The sequence below is a fragment of the Convolutriloba macropyga genome, chromosome 5 (assembly GCF_964194025.1).
Source record: "Convolutriloba macropyga chromosome 5, txConMacr16.3, whole genome shotgun sequence".
NCBI classification, from domain to species: domain Eukaryota; kingdom Metazoa; phylum Xenacoelomorpha; order Acoela; family Convolutidae; genus Convolutriloba; species Convolutriloba macropyga.
Window position 1 is genome coordinate 63,022,196 of NC_134472.1, and position 14,473 is coordinate 63,036,668.

At 37.5% G+C, this 14,473-nt stretch overlaps 2 protein-coding genes across 3 annotated transcripts in view; both read left to right on the forward strand.

The window, feature by feature from the left end:
- Positions 1-4,058, forward strand: part of LOC142339534 (uncharacterized) — a 70,739-nt gene extending 66,681 nt beyond the window's left edge. Inside the window, exons 11-14 of one of the 2 annotated variants that reach the window (XM_075389640.1) lie at positions 88-285; positions 584-1,404; positions 1,731-1,940; positions 2,621-4,058. In XM_075389640.1, the coding sequence (XP_075245755.1) occupies positions 88-285; positions 584-1,404; positions 1,731-1,940; positions 2,621-3,813 (2,422 nt within the window). In that variant the 3' untranslated portion in view covers positions 3,814-4,058. Of the gene's footprint in view, positions 1-87; positions 286-583; positions 1,405-1,730; positions 1,941-2,617 lie in introns of both variants that reach the window. The other variant, XM_075389639.1, reaches the window with a different exon arrangement.
- Positions 4,059-6,541: 2,483 nt separating this feature from the next.
- Positions 6,542-14,473, forward strand: part of LOC142339535 (uncharacterized) — a 28,563-nt gene continuing 20,631 nt past the window's right edge. The window contains exon 1 of the mRNA XM_075389641.1: positions 6,542-6,944. Within this exon, the coding sequence (XP_075245756.1) occupies positions 6,656-6,944 (289 nt within the window). The 5' untranslated portion in view covers positions 6,542-6,655. The remainder of the gene's footprint in view (positions 6,945-14,473) is intronic.

Here is a 14,473-nt window from a genome sequence, read left to right on the forward strand (position 1 = left end):
AGGTACCTACAGCCAAAACCTCGCCTGTCATTCGATATCCTTTCTTCGAAAAATAGTCTATTTTATCACCTGTGTTTGTGTTTATAGCAAAAGCCTACTGCGTGTTTATTGGACTCCGGATGAAGATGCGGTTCTGCTCTATGCGTATACTTCTATGCACGTGTTTCGTATCTACCATGGCTACCATGTGCTGCCCTATGGCTTCTTCATGCGAGATGTGCTCCATGAACTATTACCACAATTGGCATCTAACAAGAACGAGATGGCATGTTCCAGACGGTTCAGGTAATACTATTGGTGAAACCTATTATTAATTACTCTCAAACGAATTTCGTAGCAATTATTAATAGCCGCATTTTCTGGCAATTTGCCGGCTATGTTTCATATATTGAGCTATATGTTTCATGCGATTGATTTGTTAGCTTAATCTAGGGCTTTTGAATGAATACCACCAGCCCTCCATGCTTTTCTTCCAAATTTGATTAGCGTTTTAAGCAGAGAAGTAGTGACGATTAAAAATTTATTTAAAAAAATTATACTTGTGTATTTGCAATTTTCATTACTACTACTAGCGTCCATTTAGGTATCTGATGAACAACGACTACAGATCAATGCTGCTATTCTTTGGTCTCAAAGCACACGCCAACAAAACAGCCACAGTACTGGATGTGTTGGAACTGTCAGTGCCCAACTTATCCATCGATGAACTCTATCGTAGATACAAGAAACTGTACAATGCAGTTGTACGTTGCAATTCCGATTTTGTCTCGGTTGATGTACGATGGAATATGCGATTTATGAGAAAAAACTTCAACATGGAAAACTTTCTCCCTATGCCCATGGTCGAAAATTATTGGAACAATTCAAGTTTGTGCGAAAAGGGAGAGCAATGGAAAGAGTCCTTATTCTCCTCAATACAAACTCTAATGCTCAACTTCTTCTTCGAGAAGAACATAAATCCTTATGTTGCTTCCACAATTGTTCTCGCAAAGCTTCTTTCCGTTCCTAGCATCGCCGAGATTGTGGGCCCTGTTTCTTCCAAGTTGGAAAAGAATGTCTTGGTATCAAATAGCAAAATGTTCAAAGAGTTCCCAATTTATCGTAAGTTTATCTCGAATTTGGTCAGCTCGAAAAACTTAAAACAGATTAACAAATTATTGCTGTTAACGATATCCCGACAGCCTACTTCTAAATCCTTAGTTACAATTTACGAAGACAAGACATTTTCGGTGGAGCCCTTGAAAGACCTGCTTGTTCACAAGAGAGTAGTGAAATGTGGTGATGAGGAGAGATACTGCACCTTTTTCTACATGGTCTGTCTTATGGACTCGATTCCACTATTCAACTACAGAATCCAGATGAAATACCCCCTGTTTGAATTTCCACTAATCAATCTGACCTCAGGTGAGTTGTGGATAATATTGTCGAGATTCACGAAATACGGACTGCCGATAATGTACGCTCTCTCATCACGTTGGATTCAATATCTTGACCAGTTTACCCAGTTTTTTCTGACGGAAAATAATATAATTCGCCCCCATTTTCGGTCTCAAACTTTTTCGGTCGTATTTTTCTTTTTCTAAAAATGGAACAAGAGCAAGAAGAACGTGTCAGTAGATTATGCACATACTGAAAGCTTATTTATCTCGATTATTTAGGAAAAGAACTGCTACTGCTTCCAATGGTTGTAAATAAAAATAGCAACTGTGCTAACACTTTAATATTTTCAGAGGAGAAGCGTGTGCTGGAATTGAGACGTGAGAGGAAAGCCAAGAAGTCACGAGGAGGAGGGGTGGAAGCGGAGGAGGAGGAGGAAGAGGACGAAGAGTGGACGGAATCTGATGAGGAGGAGTTGGAGGAGGAAGGGGACTCACGTATTATGCAAGCAGTACCCAAGACACATTTGCCTGGACAACCACTACACAAAGGGAAAATAGAAGGTACAGTTGTAATTTCCTTCCAGCTTTGGAAATTTGAGTTTCTAGAGAACAAAAATTAAAACTAGTGGAAAATTTGCATACGATAAGCATACGATAAGGGAGTTTACTCATTCAATTAAAACTTGGCTAGAGAGCTGAAGCCCTCGGGAACAAGAAAGAACGAATGAAGGCTTAGTCAGAGCATACCCAATTTTGACAAGTTAACACTGGTAGTGATGTCTAAGCGCTGACATTGTAGATTTCAGGCTAGAGAATTTTTGATGACATATTAGTGCTCGTAAATGAGCTTATAAAACCGGCGTGTTAGACGTATGTGAAAGGAAATATTGCTTTGTTCAGTGTCAAGCTTGAAAATTATTGACATGATGTAAAACAAGCGAAACCTTTCCCATCGCAACAAGTCTGATCATTTTTCGATGAGTTGTATAGTATTGCAAATACGAACAAAGGATACTAATGTCAATAAATCTGCGCTTGTTTTCAAAACTTCAAAAATTTCCAGAGTCAGAAACCTGCCTTCCTTGAACCCTATTGATGAGTGGGTTCAAGTCTTGCAAGAATTATTCAAGTTGATAGGAAATCTTGGAAGAATATTGCACCAATGTGTATTCTCCTGCATGTTTGTTTGCGAGACTTAGTTTTCTTTGATCAGTGGAGAACTTAAAACGTGTTTGTAGCAGGTGAGCCGGAGGACATCGAAGTGGTTGATGATGAGGACTTGAAAGATTTACTCAAATTGAGATTCAAAAGTGAAAGAGTAGAAATTGAATTTAATGAGGAAGATCTGAGACAGAAACAGATGATAGGATTGGGAAAAGCTGAACAGTATCGATCCTATCTTGCGGTCACTTCTCAGGAGAAAGATCAGAAGATAATCACCAACACTCCCGACATATCTTTTGCACCACGTGAAGACACCACACAAGATCAAATAGAGGCAAAATTGAATCATTATTTCTTCGAACAAGATAACTATCAGCAAATTGATATTAAAAGTGTCTTCGATTTGGTTCTCGTGAAAAGCCCTTCGGATTGTGAATTATTGCCCAAAATGCCCGTTTATGTTACGTCTTACGCAGCCAGCGAACAATTCAATGACTGTGTAAACTTCACGGAAAGTGAATCTATCATTTTAGCGTGCATTCAAAACGCAGCTCACGATGGTCTCACTTTTGACTCAATTTTGCAAGATTACATGGGATTGACCGAACGAAATTTACTCGAAATTTTGGAATCTTTGATTTTGAAAAATGCAATTTTAGTAATCGGTGATAGAGAAATCAAATTTTGCGCCAAAGATTACTGTCCATTTTTCACGAGTTTAAGAAGTCAAGATGCGGTAACAGCTCACAAAATTCCGACAGATAGTTCCTTCAACTCGATCAAATTTCTTCCGGCCGCTTTTTTGAACTGGGATGGCTCTTTTTGCACCAACATGTTTGCAACCATGCTTAGCTGGCTAGCTGAGTGCTCGACGTATATACCCGGAGCATCTTTTATGGACTTTCACGACCGGGTGTGTTTGCTAATAAATCCTGTCCAGTTTTTAAAGTTGGTCAAATTTGCCGAAAAATTAGATTTAATTCGAGTCGAGATTCATAAAGAAGATTTGGCGTTTGATAACTTTTTTATGGGAGACAATAATAATGAGACAAGCAAGTCTAAGGATGTTTCGGATGTTAGAAACTTGTATTTGTTCCCTGTTTGTGACGCAATGCTGAGAACAAAATTGTTTTGTGAGAAATTCAATATGAACAGACATCTCTTCTATATTGGGCCTCAAAGACTGAGCTTGTATGCTTCTATGAATCTGTACTCCACAAGGAAGTTGTTCGATAACTGTCTTACGTACTGTGATGGCTCTGGTTCTTGACCACTCTCACTTCAAATTGGGGGAACTGAGGGTCCAATTGTACTGAAGTATTGAGACGATTTTGGCAGACAGATTTCTAGAGCTATTCTGAGTAAAACTGACTTCTTTTTTTGTTGTTCAATGTAACTATTCTGTTCCCTAAATTTGTTAATACTTAAATTTATGTTCCCTAAATATCTATCTGCTTATTTACTTTTGAAGAGATCTTGGAATTATTTGTAAATAAAATATTGTCTTCGCCATTGTTTTGGAGCTCCGAAATTTTTTTAATAGCCGCATTATTGGCCTTCTCTTGGTTTTTTACAATTCAAAGAATTTGAATTGTATTGGGGTGCTGTATTTTTTACGACTCGAAGAGGAGTATTGGAGAAGTCCTTTTTTAATCAATTTTTGGAGTGAATTTTTAGGCGGGAAATGAAACACGTGAAAACATTTGAGTGATTTTGGTGCTGAACAAAAGTGAAGAGAGGAGCGAAAAGAGAGTGGTTTTGTTCACACCGCTGTTTTTGAGAGAGCGATAAATTGATGAGTGAAGAAATTTTTTCTAAGCGAGCGAAATTTTCTTTTTTCACGTGCGGCTTTTAAAAGCAGTTTTTTTTTGCAACTTTTGATGGTTATGAGGTTTGATTATGATATTGTATTAGTTTTACGTTTGTTTTGATAGGAATTGAAGGTTTCAATTAATTAATTTGATTTATAATGCTAATTTGGAGGTTTTTGATCAGTTTTGCTGATTTTTAGACGAAATTTAATGATTTGTTTTTTTGTTTTACTGCTCTAAGTGGGATTTGAATAGGAGCTTGTTACTTAAGGAATTGTCAGATACCAATTGACTAAAGTTTTGTTGGTGTAAAATTTTTTTCTCTGAGGAAAAATGGCCGAAAAATTGAGAAATTTTAAACCATTTTTCTCATTTTTTGTAGTTCTTCTTTTTTAATCTTACACAATTGTCTTACCCACCCTTTTATAACTTGCCCATTGTTTTGCGAGTTTTTTATTGCTCTAATTGCAAAGGAACCTTATTCAGCTTTATGTTTCCTTGTACTAGTTTTTATAGTTTTTTGTTGAATTTGTTTTTGAATGCTGTTTCTATTCCTTAATTTTTTATGACATTTGTGGAGGTTTAGGGTTCATAATAGTTGTTCTAATTGTTTAGTAATAAGTTTGGGCATTTTGGATTTGAATCATTTTGTTGAGAAATATGACAAAAAATGGCGAAAATTGGAACTATTTTTCTTAATTTTTTTTTCCAGTTTTTTTGGGTTTTTTTTCTGTTTTTTGAGACAAGTTTCCTGGACTATTATGACTTGTTTATTGTTTTGCGAGCATCTGGATGCCCTATTGCCTGAAAAGAACTTTTCTTTGGATTTATCTGCTTTTGTTATAAGAAATTTACTAACTTTTTCCAGTTTTTTAGTGCAAGTTGTTTTTAAGAGCTTTTTCATAATTTGGCCTCAAGTATTTTTAAAATATTCACTTAAGTGGTTTTAGTAAGTACTAGTTGTTTTGATGAAGTAATTTTGGCAGAGATAGTTATTTCGTGATCTCAAGTTATGACAAAATTTCATCAAATTTTTTAATCATATTTTAACAGATTTGATGTTTTTGTTTTTACTTTTTTATTTTATGGTTTGGTTTCGAAAAAATCATAAATTAGTGGAGGCAAGTTTTTTCTGATGAGTAGTTGGATTGCGGTTAAATAGATTTTCACTTCGAGGGGTTTCCGGAATTCTTCCGGCTATGTTTTTTTTAAGATCTGTTCACACATTTTCAAAATTTTTGAAGTCAAATTGGAGTAGTGATTTTGGTCACGCCGAAACAGGAAGTGGAGCGAAAAAGCGAGCGGTTTCGCGGCGTGAATTTTTTTCGCTGCAAATTTAAAGTAGAGTGAGAAATCGGTGTTTGAACAAAAATTCGCTTCCTCGCTAGTGGTTTTTTGTTCACATGCGGCAATTTGACTTTGATTTTTACTGTTTTTTTGGATCGGATTTTTTTTCTAAATGGTTTTTCCAATCCATTCATAGTCCGTTCTAGGTTTAGTTTTCCGTTTAGTCAATGAAAATTCTTTGAATTGCACGTCAGGACTTGTCCTGCTATGTTTATTTATTCTGTCGTCAAGATTTTTGTTACGACCGTATGACGTCACGACCACTTCAAATCTGCATTTTGTTCATTCATTCGTGCAATTTCAACTGAATTGCGTGCGGCACGTCATTTTTCACTCTTAGTGGAGCTTTTTTTGTTCATTCGCGTGATAAAATTGTTGGTCACACGTGACTTACCTCATTCTTAAAAATGACTTCCTCCCTCTGAAATTGACTTTTCTTTGCTTTAATTCAATGAGATAAGGTCAAATGAGTGCTTGTCACTCTAATTGAAGGTTATTGAAGAGCAGCTAGTAGAAACAGAAGTAAGTTATATAGATTCTTAATAAAAATTTTACATCTCAGCCCTTAATGAAAAGAATAAGTTTCTTTTTTGGTCTGTCTTTTTTACCTTCTTTTTGAGACTACAGATCTATGAAGCTATTGCGGCTATTTTCTGGCAATTTGACAGCTATGTTGTTAATTTTGTGAATGTTCAATGTTAGCCGTAACTTTAGACCAGCAACGCTTGTAATTCTTTGAGCTGATTCGTGGAAAGTTTCTTGAGGTGACTATGCATTCTATAAATACAGATATGATATATATATGGTACGGATTATGATGTCCTCACGAGCAACAACATAATGCAAAATATTCGTTTTCAGATCCATTTTTGTTAAGTGAAAAACAAAACAGCATATTTGTGTACTTCTGTTCTTGCTGCGCAATAATTCTGAAACAAGACAGCCGACTGTATAATGCAAGTAGCCATGGCTCATCCATCATCTGCCCAGCCTCTCATGACTCATCACGGGATGCCAGTTGCACCTTACCACCCACCCCACCCTCATCAACACCACCCTCACATGACTGCAGTTGCCAGTCCCTCCAGGGGTGTGGCCGGTGCTCCTATGCCGGCGGGCGCAAGAGTTGCACCGGGTGGTCCTGGGTCGCATTTGACGGGGAGTGGATCTCCGTATCATGCTCACATCCAGCCATCCATGATGCATCATCATCCGTCCTCGTCCGGTGGCAAAGGATCAAAAGGTCAGTTATAAGCACGGTTGGTCCATGATCGTTGCAATCATAAGCATCTATCTATAGATTAATCCAGAAAGTGCTCCAAGGGCTTGATAATTAATTGCTCGCAAACAAAAATGTTCAAACTCGCATAACTTGCCAAATTTTGAAATTGGAAGTTTTCGGTTATTAATAGCCGCGAAGCGATAGCGGCTAATATTGGGGACATCGTGGTTTTTTATAATTCAACGAATTTGAATTCTATTGGGGCGCTGTCTTTTTTAAGATCTGTTCACACATTTTCATGATTTTTGAAGTCAAATTGGAGTAGTGATTTTAGTCACGCCGAAACAGGAGGTGGAGCGAAAAAGCGAGTGGTTTTGCGGCGTGAAATTTTGTTGCTCTAATTTTAAAGTTCAGTGAGAGAACGGTGTTTGAATAAAAATTTGCTTTCTGGCAAGTGGTTTTTTGTTCACATGCGGCAGTTTCACTTTGATTTTTACTGTTTAATAGCCGCCCTTATCTTCTCAGCCGGATTTTAAGGCGCTCCTATTTTTTTTACTTCGTCGAACTTTTTTTCACTTTAACCATTTTGCCGCTTTTTCGACATTTTGCGTAAAATCTTTTTGACTTCTCTAGCCTATTTTCACTTCTGTCATTCTGCTCAAAGTCCTTTTAAACAGCAGCTGCTCAGCAAAGCAATTCAAAATGAAGAGAGTCAGTATTAAAAAACCAAAGTCAGAAATAGAAGTGGGATAAACCCATAAAGACCATTTTTAGATGCCCGGTACTTGAACTTTGATCTCATAAGTTTTAGTTACTATCTATAATGCTTATTGGTTTTGGATCGGGTTTTTTAAATGGTTTTTGCAATCCATTAATATTTCATTCTAAGCCTAGTTTTTTGTTTGAACCAAATATCTATTTCTCACTAGTGGTTTGTTGTTCACTTGCGGCATTTTGACATGATTTTCTGTTTGTTTTCTCTGATTTTTTTAGAAATGGTTTTCCCAATTCACTCAGTCCGTTCTAGGTTTAGTTTTTGTTCAGTCAATGAAAATTCTTTGAGTTGTACGTCAGGACTTGTCCTGCTATGTTTTTCTTTAATTCGTCGTCTCGATCTATGATTCTTACGACCTGACTTCTTGGAATTCTTTTTTTAAATGACTTCAGTGACTTCTACTGCTTTTCAGTTAAAATTTGTGTACGTGATGTCATGTTTGTTTTTAGGTCGATTGCTTGACTTACCTCACTCAAAAAATGACTTATGAACTTATGGAAGTTTTATTTTATCAACATTTACTAGTTAATTGTGTGCATATAAGTAGCTCCAAACTTATATGCCCTCATTCTTGATTATTAGTCTTGAGTTTTTGATTTCGAATATCAATTTTGAAAACGTTTTTTTTCGGGCTTTTTCCTTATAGACCGTATGTGTCATAAAACTGACAGTCCAAAAATAACCCAAAAAGTCTAGTGGTCTATTATGGGACTGGTGGTCGATCTGTCAATCTTATTCCTTTAGTTGTTTCAATTCATGGAAGGGCACAAGCGTCTATGGCGGCTATTTTCGGGCAATCTGCCGGTTATGTTCTTTGATTGCTGCCTAACGAGGTTTGAAGTAACTATCGTACATTTTTGTGTCTTTTTCATGTAAAGTTTTTGCTTTGTTTTTGAGCTTTTGTTTTAGAACATTGTTGACTTCTTGAGTGACTTTTTCACCCTTAGTGCTTCATTTTTGAGTGATCTAAGTTGCTCTCGTTCCGAAGTAAAGTTCGTTGATGAGGGCGATTATGAGCGAATGAAAAAGCCATTGCGGCCTGGTGGTAAAATCACAGACTGCCAACCAGGAGATCAGGGGGTTGGATCTATTGGGTTCAATTTATTGCAATCATAAAAAATTTCTAAGCTTCGCGCCCTATAAATGAAATCGCCCCGGTAGTTCGAGAGCAATTTATTCGACGTTAGTCGGTTTATATTATTTAATTGCTCTCAAACGAAGTTTGCAGCAATTATATTATCCCGATGGTCTTTCTTATGCGATTTCTTGCTTGAACGATTTTTCAAGGGACCCTTTTGACTTCGTCCTCAAAAATGGGATTAACAGATAACGCCCGGAGGGCATTCAGTTCTCTCAGAGCCTGTTGGGCTGAATAGACTCCAAGTATGTGATTCACCGAAATTGTTTTGAAGACCTGAATTTATTATGAAGGGCAGTTCTGAGAGTTTAAACCCCTATTTCACCCCCCCCCCCCCACACGCACACACTGCCACCACCAACTTTACCTCCTCGCAACACTTCAACCTGCTCCACAATCCGCTACCCCCGCTCATCCACCGAACGCCCCTCCAACGGCCACTGCCCTCACCCCATGCCCCTTTATTGAAGCTGGACCCCATAAACCGAAGCTGTCTACTGACGAATCCAACCGCTCGCCAGTCGTTTGAGAGCAATTCGGTCGATTTCAGTCGGTTACGTTTGAAATAAATTAGATTGGGTTCGAATAGCCACAAAGCGATTGCTGCGATTATTGATTTCATGATTTTGAAACCAGCTCGAAGGGAAGACTAGTTGTTTTTATACTTGTCTTTTCACACTAAGTACTATTTGTGCAAGAACTTTGACCTAAAATTGAAAAAAAAAATGGTTCATTGCTTATCCCATTAGTTATGATTGTTTGATTTGGTTCATTTACCAGAATTATTTGATAGCTTTGACGTTGCCAATTTTTGTAAATTGATTTTCTCGACCGATTTTTTTTCATTTTTGCATCCGTATTTCGAACGTTTTTTATTGCTCTCAAACAAAGTTTGTAGCAACTATATTAGTCCTGCCGGTCTGTTGCTATGCGATTTTTCGCTTGACCGATTTTTCGTCTGACGCTTTTGACTTTTCGTGCTCAAAAACAGGATGAAAGGTAGCGCCCAGCGGGCATTATGTGCTCTTAGAGCCTTTCAGCCCTGTTTCAGATCAAACTGTTTTGGAGACTTATATTTATGGTGTGAAAGGCGGTTCTTAGAGATTGAAGACCCTCCATTGTTGACCCCCCTCCCACTATTGACCCAACCCCCGCGCTCTGTTACCTCCCCCTTCCAACTGTATCAATTATTGGGATCCTGTTGCATTTTTCGCGCAATTTTTTTGTCAGCTTCTTTACGTTTCATCCTCAAATGCGATAAACTGTTGAAAAATGAGGGTATTAATTATCTGTCCAGAGCACTACTAGTCTCTAAATAAAAGTTTTGACGAAACTGCTCGGCAGATATAGCATCATAATTTGAAGGTCAATTTGGAAAACCTTTTTTGTGCTGCAGACAGTTTTTTTCTCTCAGAAAAGAGACTTGTTCTCTTTTTAAAATTGATGAAGACAAACGATCCTATTTTGTCTGACGCTTCTGAGTTTTCGTGCTCAAAAACAGGATAAAAGGTAGCGCCCAGCGGGCATTATGTGCTCTTAGAGCCTTTCAGCCCTGTTTCAGATCAAACTGTTTTGGAGACTTATATTTATGGTGTGAATGGCGGTTCTTAGAGATTGAAGACCCTCCACTGTTGACCCCCCTCCCCCTGTTGACCCCATCCCCGCGCTCTGTTACCTCCCCCTTCCAACTGTTGCCCCACCCCCTCCGCCCGTTAGCCCTCGGTGCACCCTCCCCCCCCCCCCCCCCCCCCCCCCCCCCGTTTCTAGCTTCTGACGAACAACCGCTCGCTAAATCTTGCAAATTTATACTATTTCGCACAATTTTTTGCAAGCTTCTTGAAAATTTTTGACATTTTTAATTTTTTTAGCCCTAGGTTTGATAATAAATAACTGGAAAATTTTTATTTATCATGGATTAGTTTTCAACTTTTTAATATCACAAGTTTTATCAGTTTTTTGATATAAAACTTGCAATTTTTTAGTTTTGAAATTTTTTTGTCATATTTTTAGTTTTTTCGGACCTTAAGGGCCACGGAACTTCCTCTAGGGTTTGATAATATGTTATTGCGCAGTTTATAGATATAATGGAATGTTTTTCAAGATTTTTTTTATCACGAATTTTTGCAATTTTTTGAAATATTTCCCATTTTTTCATCATTTTGAATTTTTCCGGCACCAGGGACCCTGGGACCTCCTTCAAGGTTTGATAATAAGCTGCTGCATATTTTCTAGATTTAATTGAAAGGTGATCATTTTTTTACTGCAGTTTTAGTAATTTTTGGATAAAATTTAAATTTGTTTTCAAGTTTTTGGAAAATTTTTATCTTCCAAGTGTATGGATGTTTATGAGCAAGTGAAACTATTTCAGGCCTAAAACATGGATACCGGATAGTCTCTTGAGACAATGAAATGTTTCTTCAGATATTAATATCGTGAGTTTTAGCAGGATTCTGTTAAAATTTTCAATGGTCTCGAAAATTTTTCAATATGTTTTGTTCTTTACTGGTTAAACGACTAGTACTGGCCAACGAAACTTTTAAGTCTACAGATGGATTACTTGACAGAATTTTTAAGACAAAAAGTGGCATTGAAGTTTTTTACTGCGAAAATGAAAACTTCTGTTTTCAATTTTGCTTTTTTTCAATTTTTTTTTAAAATGATTTATTTACTAACAAGGCTTGAAAACCTCGAAATGAAGAGTCGAATCCCATCATGGAATTTTTTCCTATCTCTCTTTCTCTCTGCTGGATAGGTTTTCTTTCTTTCTCTTTCCGTTCGAGTTTTATCTCTCTCTCTCTCTCTCTCTCTCTCTCTTTGTTGATGCCGCACTTCAGCTGCTGTTATGTGGAGTAATGTCATCATCTCTGATCATCCTCATTAAAAATGAGTTATAATAGATGCGTTTTATCATAAATGACTTGACAGGCAATTTTTCGGAAATCATTGTTAATTGCTCTCAATAGCAATTTTTAGCAATTATGTTAATCCTGTTTGTCTCTTTCACGGATTTTTTCGCTTGGCCGAGTTTTCCTCTGACCCATTCGATTTTCGTCTTCAGAAACGGGATAAAGAGGTGGCGCCCAGTTTGCATAAAGTTCTCTCAGAGCCGTTCAGCCCGCTACTCTCGAGTACGCGACTAACAGAAACTGTTTTGAACGCTTATACTTATGGTGTGAAGGGCGAATCTTGGAAATTGATCCCACGCCCCTACCCACCCACCGCCCCCACATCAATCCCCCAATCCAGTTTTGCACCCCCGCTGCGGTGCACCCTCGCTGCGCTACCTTTACTCCTCTTCAATTAATCTAAAGCTAGCCTCACTATTAATGAGAACTGATAAGTAAGCAAATCATTTTTAGTTGCTCTCGAACGTCTGTATCAATTATTGGGATCCTGTTGCATTTTTCGCACAATTTTTTTGTCAGCTTCTTTACGTTTCATCCTCAAATGCGATAAACTGTTGAAAAATGAGGGTATTAATTATCTGTCCAGAGCACTACTAGTCTCTAAATAAAAGTTTTGACGAAACTGCTCGGCAGATATAGTATCATAATTTGAAGGTCAATTTGGACAGCCTTTTTTGTGCTGCAGACAGTTTTTTTCTCTCAGAAAAGAGATTGTTCTCTTTTTAAAATTGATGAAGACAAACGATCCTATTTTGGGGTCAATTTTATGCTGCTATATTAGTTGAATTTTGAGCTCCTTGATTTAATTCCTTTATAATATACCTCGTGCTATTTTAAATTCTGATCAAATCCTGATCAAGCAAATTACGTGTTTTATTGGTGCGTCGATTACATTCAGTTCTGAGGACTTCTTTTTCCTCTATATTAAACGTGTGAGCTCTAAAATGAGACAAAAAAAATGCATTTTTAAGTGGCCTCTGGAAGTGCATGTTTAAGAGCTGCATTGAGCTGCATGGTTTAGTGAACTTATAGAGAGAGCTCAATGACCTTGAAGGCTCAAAGTAGATAGGTGAGAACCGAACCTGGGACAAAAGGCTGTTAGTCAGGTGCAGTTACCACGAGGCTTGAAAGAATGCTCGCCCAGAGGGAGGATTTACTGTCGTGGGTATTACGTGTTGTTTGAATGCTCCCGAACTAAGCTTGAAGTTCTTATTGTAAACACGTTTTTTTCTGCGAAGCTCTGGCTTTACAGATTCTGCGCTATTCTAGAACACGCTTAGCTTATAACTAAGTTTTTTTCTCTCTTTACTTTTTGGTTTTTGCGTGATCTCAAATGTTCTCAATCTGAAATATGTTTGTTGATAAAAAAAGCGATTGTGAGAAAGGGTTGCCTGTAGTGTTTATAGCGCAATTGGTAAGATGGAGGACTGCTTTTCTGAGGGTCGAGGGTTCGAAACCGTGTCGGATACCTTCCCTTTTGTAGACATGAAAATTTTCAATCAACATCATGCCGCATTGCGTTCGAGATCAATTCTTGCGAAGCGAGTTGGTTTATGTTCCCGTGTGTGTTTGTGTGTGTGTGTGTGTGTGTTTGTTTGGGGGATGAAAAATGGCAATTTTTTTCTTTGTAGCAATTTTTCTTTCCATTCGCTTGGTCTTTTCTTTGTTTTTGTATTTCAAATCTTTGAACGATGATTTTTCGTATAAACCACTGGGATTTTCCCGTTAGTACTGTTGCCCCCAAAAGAATTTTATAGCAATCATTTTTCTTACTCTTTCTCTGTTTTTTTTTTCTCTCTCTCTCTGTTTCTCTCTCTCACTCTCTGTGTGTGTGTGTGTTTCGTCCTTTCTCTTTTTTCTCTTTCCTCCGTTCCGTTTCTCTCTCTCTCTCTCTCTGTGTGTGTGTAATATATATATATATATATATATATATATATATATATATATATATATATATATATATATATATATATATATATATATATCCTCTTTCCCTCTTTCTTTTTCTGTCTTTCTCTCTCTCTCCCTTGGTTTATTTCTCTATTTTTCTCTTTTTAATTTTAATGATTAAGAAAACCAGTTGAGCAAATAGTCACCCCAAGAAACGGGAGGCCAAAACAGAAAGCACCAAGAGCTTCAAACAGAATGGAATTTGAAAAATCACACAGCTTTCTCTGTCCTCCATAGGATAATCACAAGTTGAGTTTTTTGTAGCTGTTGAGTTGTGGTTCTATTACCATTATCCATAAAATTGCTGTGAAAGTTTTAGGCAGTTTTAGTCGTATTATCTTATCTTCCTCTATTATACTAAATATCAGTCGCAATTGAGCACAATAGTTAACTTTGCTCCTCTTGTTGCTGCTTTAGGGGTCCTTAATCTTGGAACCTAAGGCATAATAAATGCGTTTTGAGACGCGCTTTGCCATCATTTGTTAGCTCCTAATGTGCACATTTTTTGCGCTCATTAAGCATGCGGTATAGCAAAAACAAGCGAGTCACGAATGTCCTTGTCCGGAAATTTGCTGTAGGAAAAGCAAAGGACAAGTGCAATACGCATAGTAGGCGTAAGTGGTAAGACCTATGGCCTTTAAATGAGCGGTATGCGTTCGAGTCCGAGTCGGTGCGAAACAGAAACCTTATCACCTTTTAAACCTCTTATGTAAATGATTTTTTATGGTTTTGCGGGCCTGCTAGTTGTCTCTAAATTTTGTGCCTTACTTTCCTGTATATT